This window comes from Fringilla coelebs (assembly GCF_963513975.1).
Source record: "Fringilla coelebs genome assembly, chromosome: 24".
Lineage (NCBI taxonomy): Eukaryota > Metazoa > Chordata > Aves > Passeriformes > Fringillidae > Fringilla > Fringilla coelebs.
In genome coordinates, this window is record NC_140050.1 from 4499721 (window position 1) to 4524796 (window position 25076).

Genomic DNA, 25076 nt, shown 5'->3' on the forward strand with positions numbered 1-25076 from the left:
AGCAGCACAGAGCACAGTCAGGGGCAGCAGAAACAATCCCACGTGCAGAGCAAGCCTGGCACCCATAGCAGACCCCCCAGCACCCACACTACACCTCTGACACCCCAGGCTGCTTGTTCTCTTTCCAGCCTCCACATCTGCCTGTAAATCCTGACACTCCTTTTTCTCTATTTCTGTCTAGATTAAAAATCCCTTCCGATTCCTTCAATTGTTCTTAACTTGGCTGCTGAAGGAAACAGGGCTGTGGTTCACAGACTCTCTGTGTGTGTGCACACACTTAGAGCCAAGTCATCCTTTTTTAATTAATTCCCTTTTAATTTTAACTCAGCCTGAAAGATAACAAAGCTCCCAAAACTTCAAGGAAAATGGGAGGTTGGGCAGAGGACAGAGGTCCTGTAAACATCCCACCCAAAAGAAAGGCTGCAGCAAGAGGTCACATGTTATCAGACACCATGGAGAAAGAACTCACAAATACAAATAGAGTCTCAAACTGGAGTTTGTAACTGGCCATCAGACAAATGTCCAGCACAGCAGGCTTTTTTCATAGGGATACTCACAAAACATGTTTATTTTATGACTCTGGAAGTGCTGTTTTGGCCAGAAGCAGCTGGGGGAAGAGGCTACCAGAACCAGAGAGTTACCATCTGTGCTTCCTTTTCCAGCCAGAGCTGCTTTCCCTCACAATTGCTCCAGTGTGACTCCTCACAGAGAATCCCAGGATCATTGAGGTTGGAAAAGACCTCCCAAGATCATCAAGTCCAACCCTTGACCCACCCCCACCTTTTCACCCAGCCCAGAGCACTGAGTGCCACGTCCAGGCCTTCCTGGGACACCTCCAGGGATGGGGACTCCAAAGCTCCCTGGGCAGCCCCTTCCCTGGATCACTAAGGATACTTTGGTGGAATTTCTGTGGGAGGTGCCTCTCTAAAGTCTGGTTTTGCCCTCCCCAATCGAGGAGGGTTAAGAAGTGCCCCAGGTCAGGCCATCTTTGTGGGCCACACTTCAGGCAGAGTGTGCAGCTGGGTTGGTTGTCCCTGCTTGGCACTTACAGCCTCTCTGGGCAGTTGTCTGGCTGATCCAGGTATCCTCCATCCATGACAAACTTTAGCACCTGCTCATTGGAGAGTCCCTGGTACGGCTGCTCTGCCAAGCTGCTTATTTCCCAAAGGACAACACCAAACGACCTAAGGGAGAGAGAAAGCTCCTGGTGAGAACAAAACATCCTGGAGCCCTCCCAGTGACAGAGCTATTTTGGAAAATGAACTTCTAAAAAAACACGACTATATTTTTATGGAAATGTTTCAAAACAACGGCTTTGTTTTGTCTGTGCTCTGAGCAAGTCAGTTTAAACTATGTGTGCTAAAACAAGGAGCTCCTGAGCTGGAATCCATCTGGGATTGCAGAGGACAACTTACCACACGTCGGAGTAGGTGGTGAACACCCCATCCTTGAGCGACTCCGGGGCCATCCAGCGCACGGGCAGCAGCCCTTTGCCCCCCTTGCGGTAATAATCCGTCTCGTAGATGTCCCTGGTCATCCCAAAGTCTGAGGGAAGCAATTGGGATGTGTTAAATGCCTCTCCCTCCATCCTGCTTTTCCTGGGCAGCATCTCCAGATGGATGTTGCCTTCCCCCCACTGTCAAAGCCCAGCCTGCAGGCATCTGTCACCTCGTGATAAATGGTCAAAACATTTCCCTTTTCCTGCATTTTTTTTCTACAGAGTCACAACAGAGACTCCAGAGTTAAATTTTTTGGTGACAGCTTCTATTCTAAACATTATTTTATTCATCCTCTGTAAGTAAAACAGAGCTCCCTTTGTCTGAAATCCCACTGCCCTGGCTTTAACTCCAGAGAGCTCTGAAAAATCACCCCACTGTGGGGCTCCAGGTTATTTTAAAATGTTGTATTTACTTATTAATAAAAGGGTTTGGGTTAAAAACTGGGTTAAATAACTTTTCAAAGCTACCTGACCCAATGACAGGATTACAGCAGTGGGTTTGTTGTACCCAACTCCTTCTTTGTCTTAATTCTCATGAACGCAAAGACCAGTGAGACAAACCCAGGTAGTTTAGGCTGGAAAGGTAATGAACTTTTAGGACAGAGGTTTGGGAATAGAGAAGGTGAGAAAAGCTGCTCTGGCTCTACAGGAGATGTTGTTCTTACTAAGTCCACACAATTCTGTCACAGGGAAGAAACAGAGGAAGTGTCACAATTTCCCAAAGGCAGACGGTGAAAATCCCCCGTGTTTGACACCCTGGTTTTATCAACTTGCTTTTACAACAAACACGATGCACAGGAGCATCTCCTGATCACAGAATGGCCTGGGTTGGGAGGGACCAGCAGCACCTACCCCCGATTTTCACAGTGAAGTCCTCTGCCACCATGCAGTTGCGAGCTGCCAGGTCCCTGTGCACGAACTTCTTGGCGTTCAGGTAGGCCATGCCGTCGGCGATCTCCGCGGCCATCTGGATCATCTCCCTCAGCGTCGGGGGCGGCCGGCCCGGGTTATTCTGCCAGGAAAAATCACAGTCACAGAAAGGTTTGGGTTAGGTGTGACCTTAAACATCATCCAGTTCCCTGCCATGAGCAGGGAGCCTGCTCCGACCTTCCAACCTGGCCTTGGATATTTCCAGCTTCTCTGCGCAACCTGTGCCAGGCCCTGCCCGCCCGCACAGCCAAGAATGTCTTCCCAAAATCACATCAAATCTACCCTTTTCCAGCTTAAAGCCACTAGATAAAAAAGTATTAAACCCCAAATCAAGTCACTCTGCTCCACAGCAGCCTCCCTCTCTCCTGTCTTTACCTCAGCTTCAGGTCTCAAAGAACGGAGGTAACTTTTCAGATCCCCGTGTGCCATCAGCTCCATGACCACCAGCGTAGGTTGTCCCTTGGAGACCACTCCGAGGAGGCGAACCTGGAAAATGAGTGAGACATTCCCTCGAGGCTGTGTCCAAACAGAGCTGAGAACAGCCCAGAAGGCCTTGTCAGGCTGAGAGGTTTAAAATGAGCAGCAGCGAAACGCCTTGGGCAGAGCGGGTTCTGTGGACTCCAGCAGGGAGAGATCCCAGCTCTGACGGACCAGCTGCCTCGGCCAGCCGAGGGCTGGGCTCCGCAGGCACTGGAGAGCTGTGCTGAGGCAGCAGCACTTACCACATGATGGCAGCTGAAGCCTTTCATCACAGAGGCCTCGTTGAGGAACTCGATGCGCTCGCGCAGGCTGGCCGACTCGTTCACCGTCTTGACGGCCACGCGCGTCTCGGGCTCGCCCTTGACGATGTCCTTGGCGATGCCCTCGTAGACCATCCCGAAGGAGCCCTGGCCCAGCTCCGCAGCAGCGCGATCTTGTCCCGCGGCACCTCCCACTCGTCAGGGACATAAACTGTGGGGCACAGGAACATCCTGAGTGAGCACTCTGCAAGGGTCTGCAGGGGGCTCAGGGCGAGGGAAGAGACGAGAATTGTGACTTTATCCTTTAGAAGGCTGATTTACTATTTTAGGATATTATCTTAAAAGAAAATGATATATTAGAACTATACTCAAAGAATAGAAGAAAGGATTTTATCAGAATGAAGGACAGGAAAGGGGAAGGGAAGGGAAGGGGAAGGGAAGGGAAGGGGAAGGGAAGGGGAAGGGAAGGGAGGGAAGGGAAGGGAAGGAAGGGAAGGGAAGGGAAGGGAAGGAAGGAAGGGAAGGGAAGGGAAGGGAAGGGAAGGGAAGGGAAGGGAAGGAAGGGAAGGGAAGGGAAGGGAAGGGAGGAAGGGAAGGGAAGGGAAGGGAAGGGAAGGGAAGGGAAGGGAAGGAAGGGAAGGGAAGGGAAGGGAAGGGAAGGGAAGGGAAGGGAAGGGAAGGGAAGGGAAGGGAAGGGAAGGGAAGGGAAGGGAAGGAAGGGAAGGGAAGGGAAGGGAAGGAAGGAAGGGAAGGAGGGAAGGAAGGGAAGGGAAGGGAAGGGAAGGGAAGGAAGGGAAGGGAAGGGAAGGGAAGGGAAGGGAAGGAAGGGAAGGGAAGGGAAGGGAAGGGAAGGAAGGGAAGGGAAGGGAAGGGAAGGGAAGGGAAGGAAGGAAAGGAAAGGAAAGGAAAGGAAAGGAAAGGAAGGAAAGGAAGGAAAGGAAAGGAAAGGAAAGGAAAGGAAAGGAAAGGAAAGGAAAGGAAAGGAAAGGAAAGGAAAGGAAAGGAAAGGAAAGGAAAGGAAAGGAAAGGAAAGGAAAGGAATAAGGAAAGGAAAGGAAAGGAGGAAAGGAAAGGAAAGGAAAGGAAAGGAAGGGAAAGGAAAGGAAAGGAAAGGAAAGGAAAGGAAAGGGAATTTTGTGACTGCTCACAGCTTCGACACAGGTGGCTGTCATTGGTTATCAAGTAAAAATAACACATGATTAATTAAAGATGCACTTGTTGCATTCTACAGCAACAGATAATTATTGTTTACATTTTGTTTTTGAGGCTTCTTAGCTTCTCAGGAGAGAAGATGTTAGCAAAATGGTTTTTCATAAAATATGTCAGTGACAGAGCATCTTCTGAAAGACAGCTCCTGCAGCAGCTTTGGGTAGTGCTGCCAGACTAGGGGGGGGGGGAATTCTACAAAAGGACCAGAAAACCCCACAGAGAGAACTCCCATCCCATCCTGCTGCACTGGCTGCATGATTACACAAGAAAGAAGCCCTGGTTGCTCTCACCATCACTGGCACTGATGTACTCAGGGTTGGAGGATGCATACAGGGGTCCTGTTGGTCCTTCGGTTTGTCTGGAAGAGACACAAAATCCTGAGCACTCTGCAGCCTCTGAGGTGAGGGCAGCTTGATCAATCCCCAAAGCATGCAGCAAATAAACTGGCCCCATATGGCACAAACTATTTCCTGCACTTAAATTAATGCTGCAATCACTATGGAAATTAGAAACTAAACAAAAACTGACTCCCAACAAAGCAGCAAAACTTTTGGATGTAAGTTTTGGTGAAAACAAGAGGAAACTGCACTCACCTCTTTTCACAAGCACATAAGCAGCTCCAATAATTCCAGCAATTATTATGGCAAAAATAATAGGAACAATGATAACAGCAATATTTGGCTGAGCATTCACTAGGAGAGAAAGAGAGAGTTGGAGGTATCATACAAGTCCAAACCACAAATTTTTTCCTCAATAAAATCTCCCCCTTCAATAAATTGGAACCAATACAAAACTAGAAGCTATTTCAGATCAAAATGTGGGGCTGGTCAGAATGAAGACTAATAAACAAAAGCCATGTGTTTCCAAGTAATTTCAGGTTCTTGACAACAGATGTATTTGGTAAATATTTAGCGACTCCCTGCTTGCTACACCCCATCCTCCAGAAATAACCCGAGTTTCTGTCAGGGATTAAAAGTCAAAAATAAAACGAACTCACAATAATCAGCCACGTAGAAGTAGGTGGGCTCTGTCCAGGAGCCGTTCCCAGCCAGGGAGGTGGCCCTGATCCTCACGCTGTAGTTGCCAGGCTGCAGCCCCCGCAGGCGGCAGCCGCCCTCGCTGGCAAAGTGCTTGCGGGACACGCAGAAATGGGCCTCCTGTGGGGACAGGGCTGTGCCAGGCTCCTCCTGCTGCTCCCGGGAATCCTGGCAGCTCCCGGGGGCTGCTGCAGCACCCAGGGCTCCCTGAGAGCTCCTGCAGCACCCAGAGCTCCCTGACAGCTCCCGGGGGCTCCTGCAGCACCCAGAGCTTCCTGAGAGCTCCTGCAGCACCCAGAGATTCCTGAGAGCTCCTGCAGCACCCAGAGATTCCTGAGAGCTCCTGCAGCACCCAGGGCTCCCTGAGAGCTCCGAGGGGCTCCTGCAGCACCCAGAGATTCCTGAGAGCTCCCCAGGATTCCTGCAGCCCAGAGTTCCCTGACAGATCCCCAGGATTCCTGCAGCACCCAGCACTCCCTCTGAGTTCCTTGAGGCTCCTGCAGCATCCAGGGCTCCCTGACAGCTCCTCAGGATTCCCGCAGCATCCAGAGCTCCCTGACAGCTCCTGGGGGATCCTGCAGCACCTGGGGCTCCCTGAGAGCTCCCAAAAACTCCTGCAGCACCCAGGGCTCCCTATGAGTTTCCTGGGGACTCCTGGAGCACCCGGGGCTCCCTGACAGCTCCTTGACAGCTCCTGTAACATCCAGAGCTCCCTGAGAGCTCCCCACAACTCCTGCAGCATCCAGGGCTCCCTGGGGCTCCTGCAGCACCTCCCCAGCTGGCAAACACACACCCAAGGGCTCTCAGTCTGCTCCAGGTTAGTGGTTTGTGCTAGATTTGTGCTTTGCAGGGCAGTAGGTCAGGTTACAGACAGCAAGTGCCATCTGCTGCTCTGGTTCTGGGCACTCACACTGGGACTGCACTGGTGAGTGCCACTGTCCCCCTGGGACTGACACCAGCCCTGTCCCCCTGGGACTGACACCAGCCCTGTCCCCCTGGCACTGACACCAGCTCTGTTCCCCCTGGCACTGACACTGATGTCAGACTTCCAGAGGAGACAAATTCACCAGTGAAGTTTTGTGTTCCTTTAGTTCTGCACCAGGAAAACCAACTGCTCAGGGCACTGCATGCACAAGGACTGTCAGATCCTAAAGAGCCTGGGCTCCCAGGGGCAGCCACTCCCCCACAGGTGCTGTGACAGCAGAGCCTCCCCCCACAGGGGCTGTGACAGAAGCTCTCACCTCGGTCTCCCCAAGCCGCCCGTAGTTCACCTCGTAGAGCACGATGAGGCCGTTGGGCTCCTTCGGCTCCTGCCACTTCAGATGCACAGTGTTCTTCTCCACCAGCTCATGGGACACTGGGCCAACAATGTCATCAGCTTTAGCTAGAACCAAGTTCAAGTTCAGGTTTAGTTTCATGTCTTTGGGCAAAATTCCCACCTGCCAATACCTCATCCACCCTCCTTTCCCACCGGGACATACGCACAGCCCCTGTCTTACATACTGCAGCTGCCTCCCGTGGGAAAAGCAACATTTTGGGAGCAGCCAGCAAGGCAGAGCAGGGCTCAGGGACAGAGTCACCTTCTGGCATGGTCCTGGCACTGACATAAGCTGCCACGCTGCAGCGGGACTCCTGGGCATCGTGGTTGCAGGCGTGCAGCTCGATGCGGTAGCCGGTGAAGTGGCGCAGCCCCGAGATCACCAGGGACTCCTTGGACAGCACCTTCTCAAAAGGTTTCTGCTCCTCTGCACCCTCAGCTGCTGCTGAATTGTTGGGGGAGGATGGGATGGTGGGGAACACCACGGTGGCGTTGGCCACGGAGCCCAGGTCCCTTCGTTTTCTTGACGGCCTGTTGGACAACACGGGTCAGCTCGTTAGCGTCACAGGCAGTGCCAACACACCCAGCTGGAAGGGAGGGTCAACATGGAGAGCCCAGAGAGCCACTGAAAACTCAAACTCAGTGCCACTGAAAATTCAAACTTAATGCCACTGAAAGCTCAAACTTTGAGTGCCACTGAAAATTCAAACTCAGTGCCACTGAAAATTCAAACTTAGTGCCACTGAAAATTCAAACTTAGCACCACTGAAAGCTCAATCTTTGAGTGCCACTGAAAGCTCAGAACTCAAATCTTTGCTGCTGAACTGAATTTCCCACTGCCACCTCTGACTACCCCAGCCTCAACAGGGATTTGCTCTGACAGGTCTCTGCCATCTTCCCTGCTTCCTCTGCCTTCCCTGTGCTGTTTCTCCTCCTACAGCAAAAGGCACCAGCCAGAAAGCAGAGTTTGAGATGTCCTGATATTTGCAAAGCAACGAAGAAATTCAGGATTTTTTTTTTTTTTTAACCAAGACATGCATCTTTACAAAATTCTGTATCCCCCAGACCCTTCTCCCTGCACAACTGCAGATAAAATAAAAATAAACCAATCCAAGCCTCAAGTATTTAAACCAATCCAAGCCTCAAGTATTTGCTTGAGAATTTACCCTGGGTCTCTCAGCTGAGTCTAACTTTACCAGGCTGTCTCACAGATGCCTCAGGCAGGGTTGCAATGCTTTGGAGCTCAGCCCCCAGCCTGGAGCTGCAGCCCTGAGCACACCAGGTCACACCACGGCCACACTCAGTGACCTCAGATGTGCCACATGTCCCAGGTGTCACTAACTTGCATTTATAAAGCAAAGGCCACTCTCCCAGCTCTCTGTGGCCATTTGCCACTCTCACCTCCAAGGCTAGACCTCAATGGATACACAAAGTATTTTAACCTTTTCCCAAGAGATCAAATCTATTAAGTCCTTTTCAAGGCATGCATTTAGAACTCATGATTCTGATTACATATTCACTGTTAACCAAATGTTGCAGCTCAGGTTATTGCATTTCAGTCTGAAAATGTGATTTTTTCACTTGTAAAACCAGCAGCACCTGCAGTGTGACCATGTCACCTTCCCTGTCTGCACCTGAGTGCTACCAGACAGCTTTAATGTCAGGTTTTGTCAGCAAATAAACAGAATAAATTCAACAGAATTAAGAAACATGCAAAAATTTCATTTCCTTGGCAAGAAAAAGAAGAAGAAGAAGGGATCAGTACCAAACCAAAAGTGCTCAATCTAACACTCTTAGGTGCTGCCACATATTTGCCATGGGGAATTCCAGGTCAGGAACTAACCAAGGTGGTGAATCAGTAACTGTATTCAGTTACACAAAAGGAATTAATGCCAGTTGAAATCCAGACCATGTATTTTAAGGGGGTGATGATCTTTTTGTGTGTGTGTGCATGTGTGTGCAGCTATTAAAGGGTACAAAGAGTGACCTGATCTGAACCCACACTTGAGGCATCTCCAGGCTCTAAAAATGTAACAAGCTGTTGAAGCAAATCTTTGCTGCTGAACTGAACTTTCCACTGCCACCTCTGACTACCAGGCCATGGCCAGCCCCAGCCCCAACAGGAATTTGTTCTGACAGGTCTCTGCCACCTTCCCTGCTGCAATTCTCCTCCTACAGCAAAAGGCACCAGCCAGAAAGCAGAGACTGAGATGTCCTCAAACTCAGCACTGCACACAACACAACACAAATATTCATGGAGTTGTCATCATCACAAAATGGTTTGGTTGGAAGGGACCCCAAAGCCCATCCAGAGCCACCCCTGCCATGGCAGGGACACCTCCCACTGTGCCAGGCTGCTCCCAGCCCTGTCCAGCCTGGCCTTGGGCACTGCCAGGGATCCAGGGGCAGCCACAGCTGCTCTGGGAATTCTGTGCCAGGACCTGCCCACCCTCCCAGCCAGGAATTCCTTCCTGCAGAATATTCATCCACCTGATGACAAATAAGGATGGCAAACAGCAGGTTCAGCAGCAAGCACGTTCCAGTTTGAAGTTTTCTCTCTCTTAATTACTAATTAACTCCTTTTGGAGCTGCTGCTCCCTGTGTGGGGCTGTGAGCAGTGTCCCCTCAGGATGGGGCAGAGTTCAGGGACCCAGCTCTGGGTCATGCCCCCTCCCTCCTTGGGAAGGATTCCTTATGGTCAAACTGGACCTGGTTTGCATAAAAGCAAAGCTACACCCTCTGGTTATCCAGTGTGAATTCAGCTGATCCTCGTGTTCAAGGGAATTTTGTTTTTCACAAGTAAAACAGTAATTTGATCACTGATGCAACACAGAGTAAAATGCAAGAATTCCTTCCCTCTCAAGTCACAGTAAGTTAAGAAAAGCTTTTGAAGCTGTAAATCCTCAATCTTCCCATATTTATTATCCTGGATTTGCAGCAATTTTCTTGCCAAATTCTCTGTATTTTCAAACATCTGATTCTTCTCAGAGTTGTTCCAGTGTAATTTGCATTGAGGCCATCTCAGCAGCCCCAGGGAGCTCCCTGTGAAACCCTCAGCTCCAGGTTCCTCCTGTCCCCACAGGTGACCAGGGGGTGTGAGGGGGCTGGAAGTGACACCTCAGCACACACAGCATGGCCTGTGCTGGGGGATCCCAAAAATGCCTCTGGTACCTTAAGCCAAGCTGTTCCACACCCCTGAAACCACCCCAGGTCAGCTGGCCTGGCCAAGGCATTTTAGATTTCTCTGTAGAATTAACTGAACTGGGAAACACAGGGGGAAACAATAACTTTTAAAGTGATCATTCCTCAGATCTTGCTCCCCAAGAATATTGGGACAAATGTGTGTGACAGAGAGCTGGGGCTGCTCCTGCTCTTGCTGCAGGGGTTGAGGAGGGAATGCCTGCACTGACAGCCTGAACAGCAGCCACTGAGCTCCCTCTGCCTCTCAGGACTCTCCAGGGATGGAGACTCCACACATCCATCCCTGACCAGCCCTGAGCTCCAGCCTGTGCAGAACTCCTCCAAAATGACAGCAGATAACCCAGGAAAGAAGAAACAAAGCCTCAGCTTCTGCTGGACACTTTGTTCAGCCCCAAAGGGGACCTGGAGTGAGGCACTGCCAGCTCTGCCTGCCCAGAGGAACATTCCTGAACTTCTAGTTTGGCTTTTTGTCACTGCCAGAGAAAACTGAGCCCCAGGAGGTGTGACAGTGGCTCCTGGAGTGGGTAACCAACGTGCCCAGGGGGAAGGAACTGTGATTTGCAGAGGGTGAGATCAGCCCTGCACCAAGGCTGGATCCTGCCCAGGGATCAGATCGCTGGGAACGGGGCAGGAGGGCAGAAATGGCACCTGGAAAACAAGAAGGTATCAGGGAGAAACTGCTCCCCTGGCATCTCCTGTTCCCTGCTGGCCTCATCCCTGACATTCCTCCCGTGACTGGCAAGCTCCTGCTCTCCAGGAGAGGCCACACAGCACCTCAGGAGAGGTCACTGAACTCTCAGGAGCCACAAAAAAAGCACCTGAAGTAAACCACACTCCCTGCTCCCTGCCAGGCTCTGTGAGCAGGTGATAGCACAGTATTCACAGGAAGAAGAATTCTGATTTATGTGCTGACAGCCTGGAGCCTGCCAGGGAAGACAAGCAGGGCACGTGGCAGCAGGGAGGACTCTTCAGCACTGGCTTGCTTGAGAGGATTAGCTGGCCATGGGATGTGGGGATTTCTTCCTCAGGAGGCTGACAAGGTGGCACATCCTGCTGATTGGTTTCTTCCTAAAATACATACCCCAGAAACTGGCCTGAGAAGCATCCTGGGCTGGCTGGACAATAAAATTGGGGGCAGGAAAAAAAAAAAAAAAAGAAATCAGACTGTCAGAATTGTCTGCCTGCATCAGGAGGAGTTTGGCTTTTGCATGTGGCTTGGTTCTCCTCTGCTTTGGAATGTATCAGGTCCTGGCATCCTGTGGCACACTGGAGCTCATCCTGATGGGCACAAACAGCCAGGAAACAGCAAAAGGAGGGGTTCTGCCCAAGCTTCCAGGTGAGGACTGCAGGCACCAGGGCAGGGAGCCCCAGGGATGCCCAAACAGGGAAAATGCTCAGTGCAGTGACCCAGCTTTTGTCAGGCAGCTGCAAATGCAGGTTTGTTGGCTGAGGGCAGCGAGCAGAGAATAAATTTAGAGCACAAAAGGCATGAGAGGGAAGAGGGTAAATCCCCACAGATTCTACCCTGCTCCCCAGCACTTCCTCCCCAGGCTGCAGATGAAGTGTGAAGACATTCAACACCACTTAATGTGACACCAAGTGTGCCACTCCAAACAGGACATTCACCACCCAGGCACTCACATTCCTCTTGGTATTGGAGGCATTTCCCACACTAAGTGAAGGGAGACCACAAATACCAGGCTGGAGGACGAGGCTGTGGCCTGGTAAACTGCCCTTCTCCTTTCTTTTCAACTCAATGAAAAACTTGACCACAAAATTTCAAGACAGGAAAAGAAAATCGCTATTTTTGGCATCATCTGATGCCAGATGAGCTGCAGGCTGTTTGTTAAGGATTCTCACTTTATTCTTGAGCTGAGGAGAATTCAGGGACAGGAAATGAAAGCAGGAGCTTCCCAATCTGCAGGAACATCTGTGCTAGGTGCTCTGCTCTCCCCATTCCAACCCCATATCCAGCTGGACTAGACAGGCTCATGGAAGCCTGGCAATGTGGCTGTGTCCAACCTGGTGTTTTTATTTAATCCTCAATTACATTTCCCTGTTTGATGTTCTCACCTGGGCACAAAAACCTCATTGTGGAGATAATTCTCGAAGGTCTTGCGGAAAGCTGACTCCTCCAGCTCCTTCTGGATCTGGGAGTCTGTTTTAGGACAGGAGCAACATTCCCCACTGACATCCTCAGCTTCACTCTGATTATACTTCTGGGGGTCTTCAGATTCAAAAGGAGGAGACCATGTCCTTGAGGGCAACTTTAATCCTGGGGACAAAACAGTTTCAGTGTCACTTGTGCCTGTCGTGGCAGAAGATGTTTGATCCTACAAAAAGATCCCAAACCAGTGTACAGAGGATTCATGCCACATTTGGGCATCCCATATTTCACATCCAGAGCTGAGCAGCTCCCTCTTTTCTAGCAGGCCTTTAATTCCAAAATGCTATTTTCGAAATGGAGCTTGGATGCTGCTTTATCCCAGTTCAGGTAACACAGAGCAGCAGGTGAGATTTTGGAAGTCTTCAGTGCAATTCTCTGTTCTCAAGGAATTCCAAACCAGGCAAATGAACTTGGCCCTGAGCTCCAGCAGCACCCAAATTTTTAACTTTACTATCTCTATTGTTGCTATTAAACTTATAATTCAGTTTAAAAGGAGCAAGGGCAGAAAGGAGATTCCTCAATGGAAAAAATATGTGATTACTTTATCAAAAACGTTTTTAGACCTTTTGCACATACCTTGGCAGCAGCACCTAATGTAAGAGAACAGGGAGGGACAGAGCTAATTCCAGAAAAAGAGTCCTGAATGCAGCAGAATTGGGACCCAAAGGCAAAACCCCAGTTCTGGGAGAGACTGAGGGAGAAGCAGCCACTCACCTTTCAGGCAGTAATCGAGTTCATAGAGCTCACTGTCCTCTGCCTGCTGCTGCCAGTACACCAGGTAGTGTGTGATGTTCCCGTTGGGCTCTGAGGGAGGCTTCCACTTGAGGATGATTTGGGATGAGGAGTTGGAGACAGAGATGGGATCTAACGGGACCGACGGAACTGCAGGGGCAGGCAAGAGACAGAGGTGACTGCACTGCCCTCAGAGCCTGCCAAAGCACAGGCAAATCTCCATTTCTATGGCCATCAAGCATTCCCTGGCACCCAGCAGGCTCCACCAGGCTGGGCTGGATCATCCTGGAGGTCTCTTCCAGCCTTATCTTAAGGAGACCACACAAACTGATTACAAGAGGTGACAAGCTGGAATCACACCCCTGGTTTAGGAATTCCTCCCTACCAAAGCAGGGCACTGGGAAGTTTCCTGAATAATTCCTCCCTACCAAAGCAGGGCACTGGAATTTCCTGTCTAACCCCCAAGCAGACTTAGTTAGGCCTGGTTCTAGCCCAGGAGGGTGCTGCACTGACCCGTGGCGTTGGTCTGCACGTAGATGATCTCGCTCTTGGCGCCGTAGGTGCGCCGCTCGTCGGAGAAGGTGACCAGGGTTTTCACAAACACTGCATACTGTGTCCAGGGCTTCAGCCCCCTCAGGAGCCAGCCTGGCTGGGCCTGGGCTTTGGGCTCGTTGGAGCGGGGTGGGGGGTCCACATCCACAACTGTCCAGCTGTTGGAGCCACAGGCGTCCTGGCCATCGAACTCCGTCACGTTCTGGTAGGGACTTGAGGAAAGAGAAGGTTCCAGTTAAAAGAATCCTCAATCAGGCTCTTAAAAACATTTCTAAAGACACACTGGAAGTTATCATCCTTTACCCTTCAGAGAAAGTAAAATTATCTTCTTGTATTTATTCTGAAATGGAGGCACTGGGAGCTTTGTCACTGGGCCTCCAGCAGCATCACAGAGCAGGATCTGTGCCACACATGACCACAACAACTAAATCCAGACTGATTATTGTCAGCTTTATGAAAATCAGCTTGGTACCTTGATTCTAAAAGAACCTTTCCCACCTCAAAGGGGATAAAACCCTCAGCATTCCACAGAGTGGGGAGATGAGAAACTCCATGGTTCGAGTAGGTGTGTAAGTTTGGATTGTTCTTAAATGAGGAATTGTGACTGTGCACAAGTCAGAGATCCTAATGAACACTTTTACAGAAGGATATCACTGCAAACTTTAATGTAGGAGCCACAAAATCAGAGACTGAACAGCTTTGCCTACAGCCAAAACATCCAGCAGGTTTAACATCCACCTGTGAATGCCAGCTGCTGGTGGTGGCAGCCCAGCAAGGCCACTGCTGTGTCACCTGAGGGGTCACTTACGCCTCCTTGTAGAACAGCATAAACCCCAGGAGGTCACGGAAATCAGGGGGCCAGTAGGGCTCCCACTTCAGCAGGATCTTGTCATGAGAAGTCCTAATGGAAGAAAATTTCAGCAGTTCGTTTTCACCTGTAACAAGTGAGAAGTGACAATAGTTTTATTGATGCTGGAAAATGAAGCATGAAGCAAAATTAAAATTTTGGTTTTAATTATCTTAGAAGTTTAAGATAAATGTGAGGATGTTGGCACTGAGAAGAGCTGCCCAGTAAAATTTTATCTTATTTGGCAGCCATTCCTACCTCAAATCAGTGGCTGGTATCTGTGCCCTCCTAAGGTTAAATTTTTCTATGATTTCATGAAAATGACTCTGTAGAAGAGCTGAACTAAATTCTAAAAAGTGAGAAATCTAAAGGCAACACATTTCACAACTGATGATGATCTACACAGCTGAACCCAGCAGCATGGTTTGCACAGAAGGCCAGAAGCCACAGAAATGAAGCAGAAGAATTTCCAGCCTTGCCCAGGACTAGTGAGGTCCCTCTGCAAACAGGAGGGTGTTTGCAGGAGGATGGAGCTGAAGGGACATGCTATGACATGTTTTGTGCCCCCAGCCCAAGTGGCTCTGACTGAATTTGCTATTCCTGCAGCAGCTGCAACAGGAGGAAGAACATTTATTTCACTGGCACCACATCCAGAACAAACAGGGGTGCTTTTTTTTCCCCTTTCTATTTTTTATTTTTTTTTTAGTAAACAGGATGCTGCCAATGTGAAAGCTGAGCTTGAAATGTAAAAGCAAACAAAAAGCCAAACAACCTGGCAAGCTGTGGTTTGAGGTGGGGGGGGCACAGACACCAGCTAAGCAGGGTGAGGGTAAAGCTGGCAAAGAGAAATGCAACTGTCTCCTCCAGCTGCCTTCACACCAAACACCAGCCCAGGAGCCACAGGCAGAGCTGGATCTACCCAAATTCAGGTTTATCCCCAATGTGGGAAGAGTTTTTCGTGTCCCATGGGAGGAGATGAACTTTACAGACAGCTGATTCCTTGTGCTCCCAGGCTGGAGCTGTGGTGCCCCGGAGGCTCCGGGTGTGTTTTTCACTGCCAGGTTTCAGGTCACAGCCATTGCATCCCCCCTCCCTCTGTGCTGGCCTGGCTGCCTGTGCTGATGTGTGGGAAACCAGACCAGGAAACTGAGTCAACTGAAAGATCTTCACTTTTTAGGTCTGTTCACAAACAGCTGCATCAATGAGGGGCAACAAGGACAGCACTGGAGATCACAGAATCCTGGGATGTTCTGGGTGGGAAAGGACCTTGGGCTCTTCTGGCAGTGCTGTCCCCAAAGCAGAGGGACAGGATGACCCAAGCTGCCCTGCAGGTCGTGAGCCAGCATCTGAAATCCCAGTTCAGTCAGTGCTGGGCTTTTTGGGGCAATACCTGGCCAAGCATCTCCCAGGATCACAACCCAACTGCAGGGATGGGTCCCTGCCCCTGTCCCCATGTCCCTCACAGAATATCCTGAGTTCCAAGGGGCCCATGACCACCTGCACATGCTCCTGTTCCTGTGTGCAGGTGGGGCTGAGAATCAATCAGAGCACAGAGACACCAGCTCAGAACAGAGCTGGGCTTTTCCTGCCCCTGATTACCTCCACAACAGAGCCCTGGTACAAACAGGGAAAGGGGATTGTTGGTGGCACAGAAAGGGAACAAACAGCAGGACTGGGGGTGCAGAAGGACTGCATTTCTTGCAGTATTGCTGCCAAAATAAGTGTCTGCAGAACCCCATCTTCAGCAGCACGGCTTCGAAGCCCGCCCTGTGCTGTTTGCTGACACAGGAGCTGTCTGATCCTTGCTCCTGAAGAAAGCTGTTGGGTGAAAAACCTCAGAGAGGCATTGCAAAAATTGTTGGAAAATTTTCCCTGCCTGTTGTCATGGCAATTGCCTCACGTGGCTGCAGGGATGGGTGGAAATCCTGTTTCTCCTGTGTTTATTCCATGTTGCCTCATGACATGGGAAAAGCAGATTATGACTATTAATCAGGTACTCAGCAATAACACAAAGTCCCAGCCTGGCCCGAGGTTACACTGTGCTAAACTCTTCAAAAAGACACAATAAATACACTCCCAGCCCCAAAAACCTCCCAGGGTTTTGTGGACCAAGGGTGCCAGGGGGAGATCCCATGGGGACTCGTGGCACAGTGTCACTGAGTGCACAGGCAAGGGGCACATCTGCTGCTTTAGCTAAGGGATGAAAAGGGATGAAAAAGCCATGAAAAGCATCATGGGCTGGGCTGGGAGAAAGAGGAGCATGAGGAGAGCAAGGCAGAGGGAGGGGAAGGGAAGCAGGGCTGTGTTCTGAGACTCTTACACGAGGCCTGATCCCCGTTGGTCTTCAGGGCTATGTCATTCCTCTCCTGACGCCCCTTGGTGCCAGAGATCTCTTCCATCTTGTGGATTTCTGACAAGCACAGCTTGGGGTTGTAGTGGAAGAAGAGTTTGCCCCGTGCAATAGTGAGGTTGTGTTTGCTCCAGTCCCAGAGCTGGCGAAGATTCTGGTTGTCCAAGGCATAGAAAGAATAATTCCTGAAAGCAGAAGAATGAAAACATGGGTTGGGAGGGGATGCATGGAAAACTCTTTTTGCACTAATTCAGGCACCAAAGAAAAATGAATGTAAATTTTCTGCCCTGGTAGGGCACAAGCCACGAGCAGAGGAACATTTCAAAATAAGTTGGGAATTGTTTCCCAATACAAATCACCCTGACAGAAGTGGTACTTCAAAATATTCAAATAAAGCATCTTTTGAGAGAACTCACCCAGCTTCGAGTGTCTCTCCTCTGATCAGATGGAGCTTCCGAAAAAAGGAAAGAGAAACCAAGGCGTAAGAGCGGCGGATTTTTAGGTAACCTGAGATTTCTTCTATCAAGCCAAGGTTTGCTTCCAGCTCAGCTGCTATGTTATCTACGGAGAGGAAAACATTGGGAAAAGTTTTCTGGTATCACAGAGAGAAACACCCACATATTACATGAATATTAAACAATTAAAGCCCAAACATAAATATTTAACAATATTAATTATTGTATTTATTGAGACCCTCGTGGCAGGAAGGAATGATGAATCTGACTCCATGTTCTAATTTACTATTTTATGATACTATATTATATTAAAGAATACTATACTGTACTATACTAAAGAATACAGAAAGGATATTTACTATGGTAAAATGTTTAAAATATATAATGAAAAACTTCTGACTCTCTCCAGAGTCCTGACACAGCTTGGCACTGATTGGCCAAAGAGTAAAAATTACTCACACCAATGAAACAATCGCCTGTGGGTAAACAATCTCCAAACACATTCCACATGAGCAAAACAGAGGAGAAGCAAATGAAACAAGAATTGTTTTCCTTTTTCTGAGGCTTCTCAGCTTCCCAGGAGAAAAACCCTGGGCGAGGGGATTTTTCCAGATAATGCGAACGCGACAATTAATAAACATTAATATTTAATTTCTTTACGTTAATTCAGGAGAACTCGCAACAACCAATTAACAAAAACTGTCAAATGAAAGCCTTTGCTTTGTGCAGGTTTCTCTGGGTCCCTCTGAGGCTGCTCACAGCCAGGGGGGTGGGATTCCCTTGCTGCTCACTTACTTCCCCCGCGGATGTTGATGACCAGGCTGCCGTTGACCACGGTGCAGCCCCGCAGCTCCTGCGCTGAGGTCACCGAGTCGATGGTCTTCTCCTTGCCAAAGTCACACACCTTGGGGCAGGGCCCTGCACAGGGTGTGCAGTGCAGGCTGCAAAACAGCACAGCAGGGCAGCAGGGTCAGGCAGGAGGGCCCCAGCAGTGTGTGATCGATCTCAAGGGGTGATATGTCGTGGGGTTCGCTATCGTGGAATGGTTTGGGTTGGAAGGGATTTTAAAGTTCATCCCATTCCAACCTCTTTCCACACCTTGCACTGGACCAGGTTGCTCTAAACCCCAACCTGGCCTTGAAAATAACTGCTGATAAATTTAAATGGTCTTAAATTGTCACTCCCACACTTCAAATGTGAATCATTCCACCCCTCCCTACAAAACAAAACAAAGTGACCTGAACTATAAGAAATTGGCCAGCATGCTGCCCAGTGCTCTCCATCCCAGGGCTTTCAAGATAACAAATCCCAGCCCAGTGTTCATCTCAAAATCATGAACCAAATGTGTAATTGATGAGTGGAGAGCTGGCCCTGCATCTGGGAATCCTCTGATTGCAGACTGCACACAATGTTGCTTTAAAAAAAAGGCAAGAATGTGCTTTGTGCTCTGGGGAAACACTGCTTAAATAGCATGAGCTGATGGCTTGCCCTGGTCACACCACCACAAGAATGTGTTCCCAACTAGTTCAGAGAAAGAAATGCTCTAGGAAAAGCAGGGAGCAGAGCTGTGAGGTCCCACTGGCAGCAGCCTGGAACAGCACAGGAGAGGCCACGGGGCTGTTGCACAAGCAGCACAGCTACTTTGGGGGCTGCTTGTTGGTTCTTTGGAAAAGCAAAACAGGAAATGGCATAAAAAGTCCTGTTAAGAGTGAATTCTCTGAAATTATTACGGCAGGAGCAAATACATGCAAGCACAAAGTGACCAATATTCATAGGAAATCTGACTCACCACAATCTAGAATGGTAATGCGGGACAAACAACCAAGTTTTCAGTGATAAACAGCTCAGCACCATAAATTATTTAATTCCTTTGTCAAAACCCCCTGGGAATAGACAGAATGACTGTTCCCTGCTTTGATTCGTGCTACACTTGTTTGTTACATTGTGCATTTATGTCTGGCACAGCTTGAACCTGCTCAATGAAAGTAATTACAGGGATGAGGGACTGATATTCTGAGAACGAGCACTCCGAGGACGCTGTGCTCTCTTCATTAGCCACGGCCTCTCCCTGCTGTGCTTTTCCAGCCTGGCTCCCTGGCCTGAGGCTGCTCCAGAGGGGAGGGAAGCAGGGCTGCTAAAGCCTCTCCACTGCCCACCTCCCTCCTCCCACGCTCCCATCCCTGTTGTGGATGCTCTTCCTTGTCCTCTCTCCATCTCCCTTTCCCACTTTTTCCAAACTTGACAGCAAGCAAGGGAAGAATAAACTACCAACCCATGGCAGGGAGAGCTTTTAATGGCTTGAATTAGCAAGGTATTAGTTTGTAAATCATATTAAAGCAGACCAGGTGATTGCTCCAACTCCTGTGTGGATGCCATGGGACTGAGAGAGAAATGGCAAGCGTTTCTCACAGCAGCTTGTGAGAATTTTTAAGGAGTTGTAAGGATGTAATAACTTGTTAAGAATAAACAATCTGCAGGTGGTGTTCTTCTACTTCTTCTGTCTGTTCTTCTCAAGGATGGTGTACAAGGAAGATTGTTGTATTGCACTAAGTTATTTAGTTGTTTGCACTGGGTGTTTGGTAATTTGCACTGTTCACATGATTTGTATCCTATGACCATATGTTCTTCCCCTTTTCCTCCTAAGTATCAGGGTTGGTGGTCTCTCCCCTGGTCAGTCCCCCACCATGGTCCTCTTCCTCTGCCCCCTCTTCCCCTGGGTATAAAAGTCTCCCACCAAGAGCTGTGAGCTCTTCCCATGTGGGTTTTTCCATCTGGTACTTCTCAAGTCAATAAACAGAGGACATTCATCCCCTGCCTCATCTCCACTTGATAGAGCAAATTCTGCCTCATCTCCACCTTTCTGTGCAAAATCTGCCTCATCTCCCCTTGTCAGTGCCAATTCTGCCTCCTCTCCACCTTCCAGTGGAAATTCTGTCTCATCTCCACCTTTCTGTGGAAATTCTGTCTCATCTCCACCTTTCTGTGGAAATTCTGTCTTATCTCCACCTTTCTGTGTAAATTCTGACCCATCTCCAGTTGTCAGAGCAAATTCTGCCTTATCTCGACCCTTCTGTGAAAATTCTGCCTCATTTCCCACTTTTAGCACAAATTCTGCCTCATCTTCATCTTTCACTGTAAATTCATCCCCACATGGAGAAGAGTACTTCTCATCTTCTGCTTTTATCTGTGTAAGACTGTGTGGGCTGGGGTCCCCAGCCAGCCAGGTTGGACCCAAACAGCCCATCCAGACACAATTCTTACAGGTGGCACCCAACTTGAGGCTCAAACCCTGAGATTAAGAGTCTCCTGCTCTACTTGCAGAAGATGTTTTTGTTAGTTAGCCAATCAAATCAAATCTATTGTATCATTCTATAAAAACCCTGGTTCTCTTGAATAAAGCCTTTGCTCTTTCTACAGTACTGCCTCCTGTGTGGCCTGGTTTGAAAAGGAACTGAGTTTTTTGGGAGTTTGTGATCAAACCAATCAGTGCTGAAATTTGAACACAGGGGGTTAAAAGCAGAGAACTCCCAGGGGAACTTTATGGACAGAACCAGTTTTTTCCTGTGACACAGAGACTGCATTTGGGGGGAGGCAATGGCTGGGAGACAAAGAGTGCAGTGATGTGATGTGAAGGAGTGGTGTGAACAGAGATGATGGGTGAGGAGGGTGGTGGTGCCCTCGATCTTCAGTGAAGGAGAAGATCCCTCGGCCCCAGGGGGGTGAATTTGGAGGGGACAGGTGTCCTTTTGTGACTGTTGCTTTTGTGGAACTGGGCAAAGCATCCTTAAAAAGGGGAACCCTGGAAGCAGCCCTGGTCCATGTGCAGTGGTGAGAGCACTGGGCATGGAAGGAAGATGTCACCATGGCAGATGTTCTCCGGGCAGTGCCACGTGTGACATGGAAACACAAGAGGTCTCAACTGTGTTTCCTGGGGAAGCCCATGGTACAAGAGGGACTCCTCTCTCCTTGATGAACTGAGAATTGATTATCTGAAGGGTGGTGATGAACTGAGGGTTGGTTACCTGAGGGGTGGTAACTTGATTGATAATCCAAGGTTGTGCTGGGAATTTACTGGGGGGAGAAGGAATGTTTTCATTCTGAGTTCTGTGTGGTTCTTTTACATATTGTAAGTTAATAAAGTTTTTTTTTCCTTTATTCCTAAATTGGAGCCTGCTTTGCTCTATTTCAGGTCGCATCTCACAGCAAACACTGGGGAGAATACATTTTCATGGGGGCACTGGCATCAAACCACGCCACCATGTCATCCTCAACACAAGAGCAACACTCCTCCTCTTGACACACCACCCAAACCCCATACCCAAGGAGGACAAAACCACACCAAACCCCCCTTGCAGCACAGCCACTCACTTGCTGGAGTTCATGATGTACCCCGAGGGGCACTCGTGCACGCACTCCTGGTTGTGGATGACGTGGCAGCCGGACTCGCGCGCGTTCTTGCACTTGTTGTGCAGCTCCTGGCAGAAGGCGAAGGTGACGCAGCGCCAGCCCTCGAAGCGGTAGTGCCCTGGGGGACAGTTCTCCACGCACCTCCCGTCCAGGTGGAAGTTGCGGCAGGCCACGCAGCGCGCGGGGTCGTTGGGCTCCGTGCAGTCGCCCAGGCACTCGCTGTGGCAGCACTGCCCGTCCGCCGTGCAGCCCTGCGACTTGCAGGCAGGGGGACAGACTGGGGACAAACACAGAGGCAGGTGAGTGGCACTCAGAGCCTGCCCACTGTGGGCTGAGGTTACAGAGGGGACACCTGGTCCTGCTTGTGCTGGAGCTTCCTGTGCGAAGGGGCAACCACGGAGCATCTGCATCATCTCCAGCGCTCAGCGCAAATTCTGCCTCATTCTCACCTGGCAGTGCAAATTCTGCCTCAACCTCACCTGGCAGTGCAAATTCTGCCTCACCTCCACCTTCCAAAACAAATTCTGCCTCATCTCTACCTTTCACTGCAAATTCTGCCTCATCTCCAGCTCTCAGTGCAAATTCTGCCTCATTCTCACCTGGCAGTGCAAATTCTGCCTCATTCTCACCTGGCCGTGCAAATTCCGCCTCACTTTCACTTGTCAGTGCAAATTCTGCCTCACCTCCACCTTCCAAAACAAATTCTGCCTCATCTCCACCTTTCGCTGCAAATTCTGCCTCATCTCCACCTTTCGCTGCAAATTCTGCCTCATCTCCACCTTTCACTGCAAATTCTGCCTCATCTCCAGCTCTCAGTGCAAATTCTGCCTCAACCTCACCTGGCAGTGCAAATTCTGCCTCACTTTCACTTGTCAGTGTAAATTCTGCCTCACCTCCACCTTCCAAAACAAATTCTGCCTCATTTCCACCTTTCACTGCAAATTCTGCCTCATCTCCAGCTTTCACTGTAAATTCTGCCTCATCTCCAGCTTTCACTGTAAATTCTGCCTCATCTCCACCCTTCTGTACAAATTCTACCTCATTTCCACCATTCAGCGCAAATTCTGCCTCATGTCCACTTTTCTGTGTAAATGCCACATTTTATGAATGTTTTTGAGGAGTCTTACCATTCATCCTCACAACTCATCAATGCTCATCTTCAAACGAAGAAAACTGAGTTTTCCTACTCCCTCAGTCCAGCAAAGAGGCTCCAGGAGAGCCTTGGTGTCACTTCTGAAGCTCAGAGTGATGAGACTCCACACCAAGAGCTCCCCAGCTTGGCACAGCCAGTTTCAGCCAGAAAATTCTTGTTTCTCAGTTAAAAAAACCCTGAAGTTTCCTACAGCACTTTTACACAGCCCTCCATCTTTATCAGGATTTGCTTCCCATCTGTCTATCCCCCTGTCCCTGGTTTCCTGGAGGAAGCCCTGGCACCAACACGAGCTCCTCAGTGGCTCTCCCAACAAGTCCACAAAGAAGGGCACCCATGAGTGTTATTGCTTGAGGGTTTGATGGTTTTTCTTTTTAATTACTCATTACTTAGCACCCCACAACAGCTTTAACCAGCACTTTGGGCTTTGAACTCCAAACCAAGCGGAGCAAACACGGTGAGTAACTCGAGGAGGAGCAGGAGGGCAGGATGAACAAACCCAGGGGAGCTCCAGGGGAAGGTCAGTCCTGCCCCTCAGCATCTCCAGGCTCACTCTGAGAGGTTCAAATGAGGATGAAATGATCAAACCCAGCTCTGTAACCCAGAACACACCAAGAACTCCATGTCAGGAAAGAGAACAGAGCTGAAATCAACACTCCAAGAGCCAACACCAAGGCCAAGCAGGAAGAAGAGCTTTAGATGGGGGACAGGAACCTGGATTTATCCTCACAGCCTTTGAGATCTGTGAATTGCCAAGATGCAGATCAAGACACCCTTTGTCCTCACCAAACCAGAGTGTGCTGAGGGAACACCTGAGCATCTCCTGGTGTGCTGCCTGAGCCCCCCTGGTGAAGGGAGACAGCAATAATTCCTGAATTAACACCATCTGCCTCAACATTTCCCCAGCTTTCTGTCCAATAATCAGTGTCCAGGCAGGAGGGACTTTATTAATTAATTTATTATTTATTTTATCCTGACCCAGCGATGTCCAGAGATGAAATATCATCTCTATTCTAAAATATTATCTCTAAATTCTGGTTAAAGCACCCTGAGCAGACCAACAGTGGAATGTGGTCAAGTTTTATCCAGCCAAAGGAGCAGCATGTGGGAGCCACAGCTCAACATGTTGGGATGATCCAACCCCCAGCTGTGTTAGGAAGAAAATCCCCCTCTGCCCCATGTTAGGGGATTGCAGAATTAAGTGTGTTAAAGCTGTTAATGCCATTCTTGGAATAAGCAGGACTAGATGAGGTACTAAAGATGAGCAACCTCTGGTCTGCTCCAGCCTGATAAATCCCTTGAAGAAATATGAAATAGATAAAGCTGAAATTCTACCACAAGGTCAATTTAATCTCAAATATCTCACTGCTTCTGTGTGAGTCCTTCAGTGCAGGTGTTTTCTCTGTGCATCACTCATCCATTACAAAAAACACAGCAATGTGCTTCAAATTAATTTCCTTTCCAACTTTTTGCCCTTTTCTAGCAGCAGGTCTTATTTTGTGAACCTGTCCCAAGCAGTACTTGATTGAAATGCAACAGCCAAATAGCAACCTGCAGGTAACACCTTGCATTAGACTGAATATAAAACTGGTTATACATGGATGTTTGAAATGGTTATACCTGGATGTTTTAAATGGTTATAGATGGATGTTTGAAATGGTTACACACAGATGTTTTAAATGGTTATACATGGATGTTTTAAATGGTTATACACAGATGAGCACAATCTAGCAACAGGTGTCCTGGCTGCAGTTTATTAGAAATATTTGCAACAGAAAATTCCAGAATTTAGTCAAAAGCACTATCAAATTTACTATTTCCAGCCTGGAATATAAGGTTTGTGAGCAGGGGGAAAGCCTGGGATGTTTCTCCCACACCTCCCCTGAGACAGAGATGTCCTGCAAGGAATCCTGCACTGGTTGGTTCCTCCCTGGAGCAGGGTCAGCTTCCAGCTGGGAAGCAAAGCACTGCAGCAAATGCAGGAATGGTTTGTGGGAGCTGGAGGGTGAGTGCTGCCAGCACAATTCTCAGTGTTCCTCACCAGCATTTCCTCACAAAGGGAGTTTTCCCCTGCCTCTTTCATGCTCAAAGTTTAAAGCATCCAAAAGACAGCATTTGTTTTCCAAGGAGCAGCCAGGTAATTGGGAAAAGCCAGCCCTCATGCAAAGCACCCGGTGACACATGGCACCTACTTAACATTCTGTCACACAATATTTTTATTTAATTTGTTATGGAAACTAATCTTCAAAGCTCTGTGCTTATTTACACATTTTGAACTCAGCTGCAAGTATTCACAGGGCAGAAACCGCCTAAAGTCCCCACTCCAAAGGTTTTCAGAAGATACAATTAAACTATTTTTAAACCATTCTTAACGTTTCTTCTTTTCCTGTTCCGCCAGCTTTTGATGTCTCAAAGACAGCTCGAAGAAAGCAAAGCACCCAAGGCAACAGCTCTTTTTCCATTAAGCACTCAAGACCAGAAAT

The 25076-nt window shown here is 49.0% G+C and overlaps 1 protein-coding gene across 1 annotated transcript in view; it reads right to left on the minus strand.

Annotated features, from left to right (window-relative positions):
* INSR (insulin receptor) overlaps nucleotides 1-25076 on the minus strand; it is a 60123-nt gene that overhangs the window by 5575 nt on the left and 29472 nt on the right. Inside the window, 19 exon segments of the mRNA XM_084221351.1 lie at nucleotides 1050-1184; nucleotides 1416-1545; nucleotides 2351-2510; nucleotides 2804-2914; nucleotides 3151-3329; nucleotides 3332-3379; nucleotides 4668-4735; nucleotides 4967-5069; nucleotides 5375-5534; nucleotides 6656-6798; nucleotides 6995-7263; nucleotides 12007-12208; nucleotides 12815-12982; nucleotides 13346-13596; nucleotides 14193-14319; nucleotides 16552-16766; nucleotides 16998-17142; nucleotides 17832-17977; nucleotides 21405-21720. Coding sequence (XP_084077477.1) covers nucleotides 1050-1184; nucleotides 1416-1545; nucleotides 2351-2510; nucleotides 2804-2914; nucleotides 3151-3329; nucleotides 3332-3379; nucleotides 4668-4735; nucleotides 4967-5069; nucleotides 5375-5534; nucleotides 6656-6798; nucleotides 6995-7263; nucleotides 12007-12208; nucleotides 12815-12982; nucleotides 13346-13596; nucleotides 14193-14319; nucleotides 16552-16766; nucleotides 16998-17142; nucleotides 17832-17977; nucleotides 21405-21720 — 3076 coding nt within the window.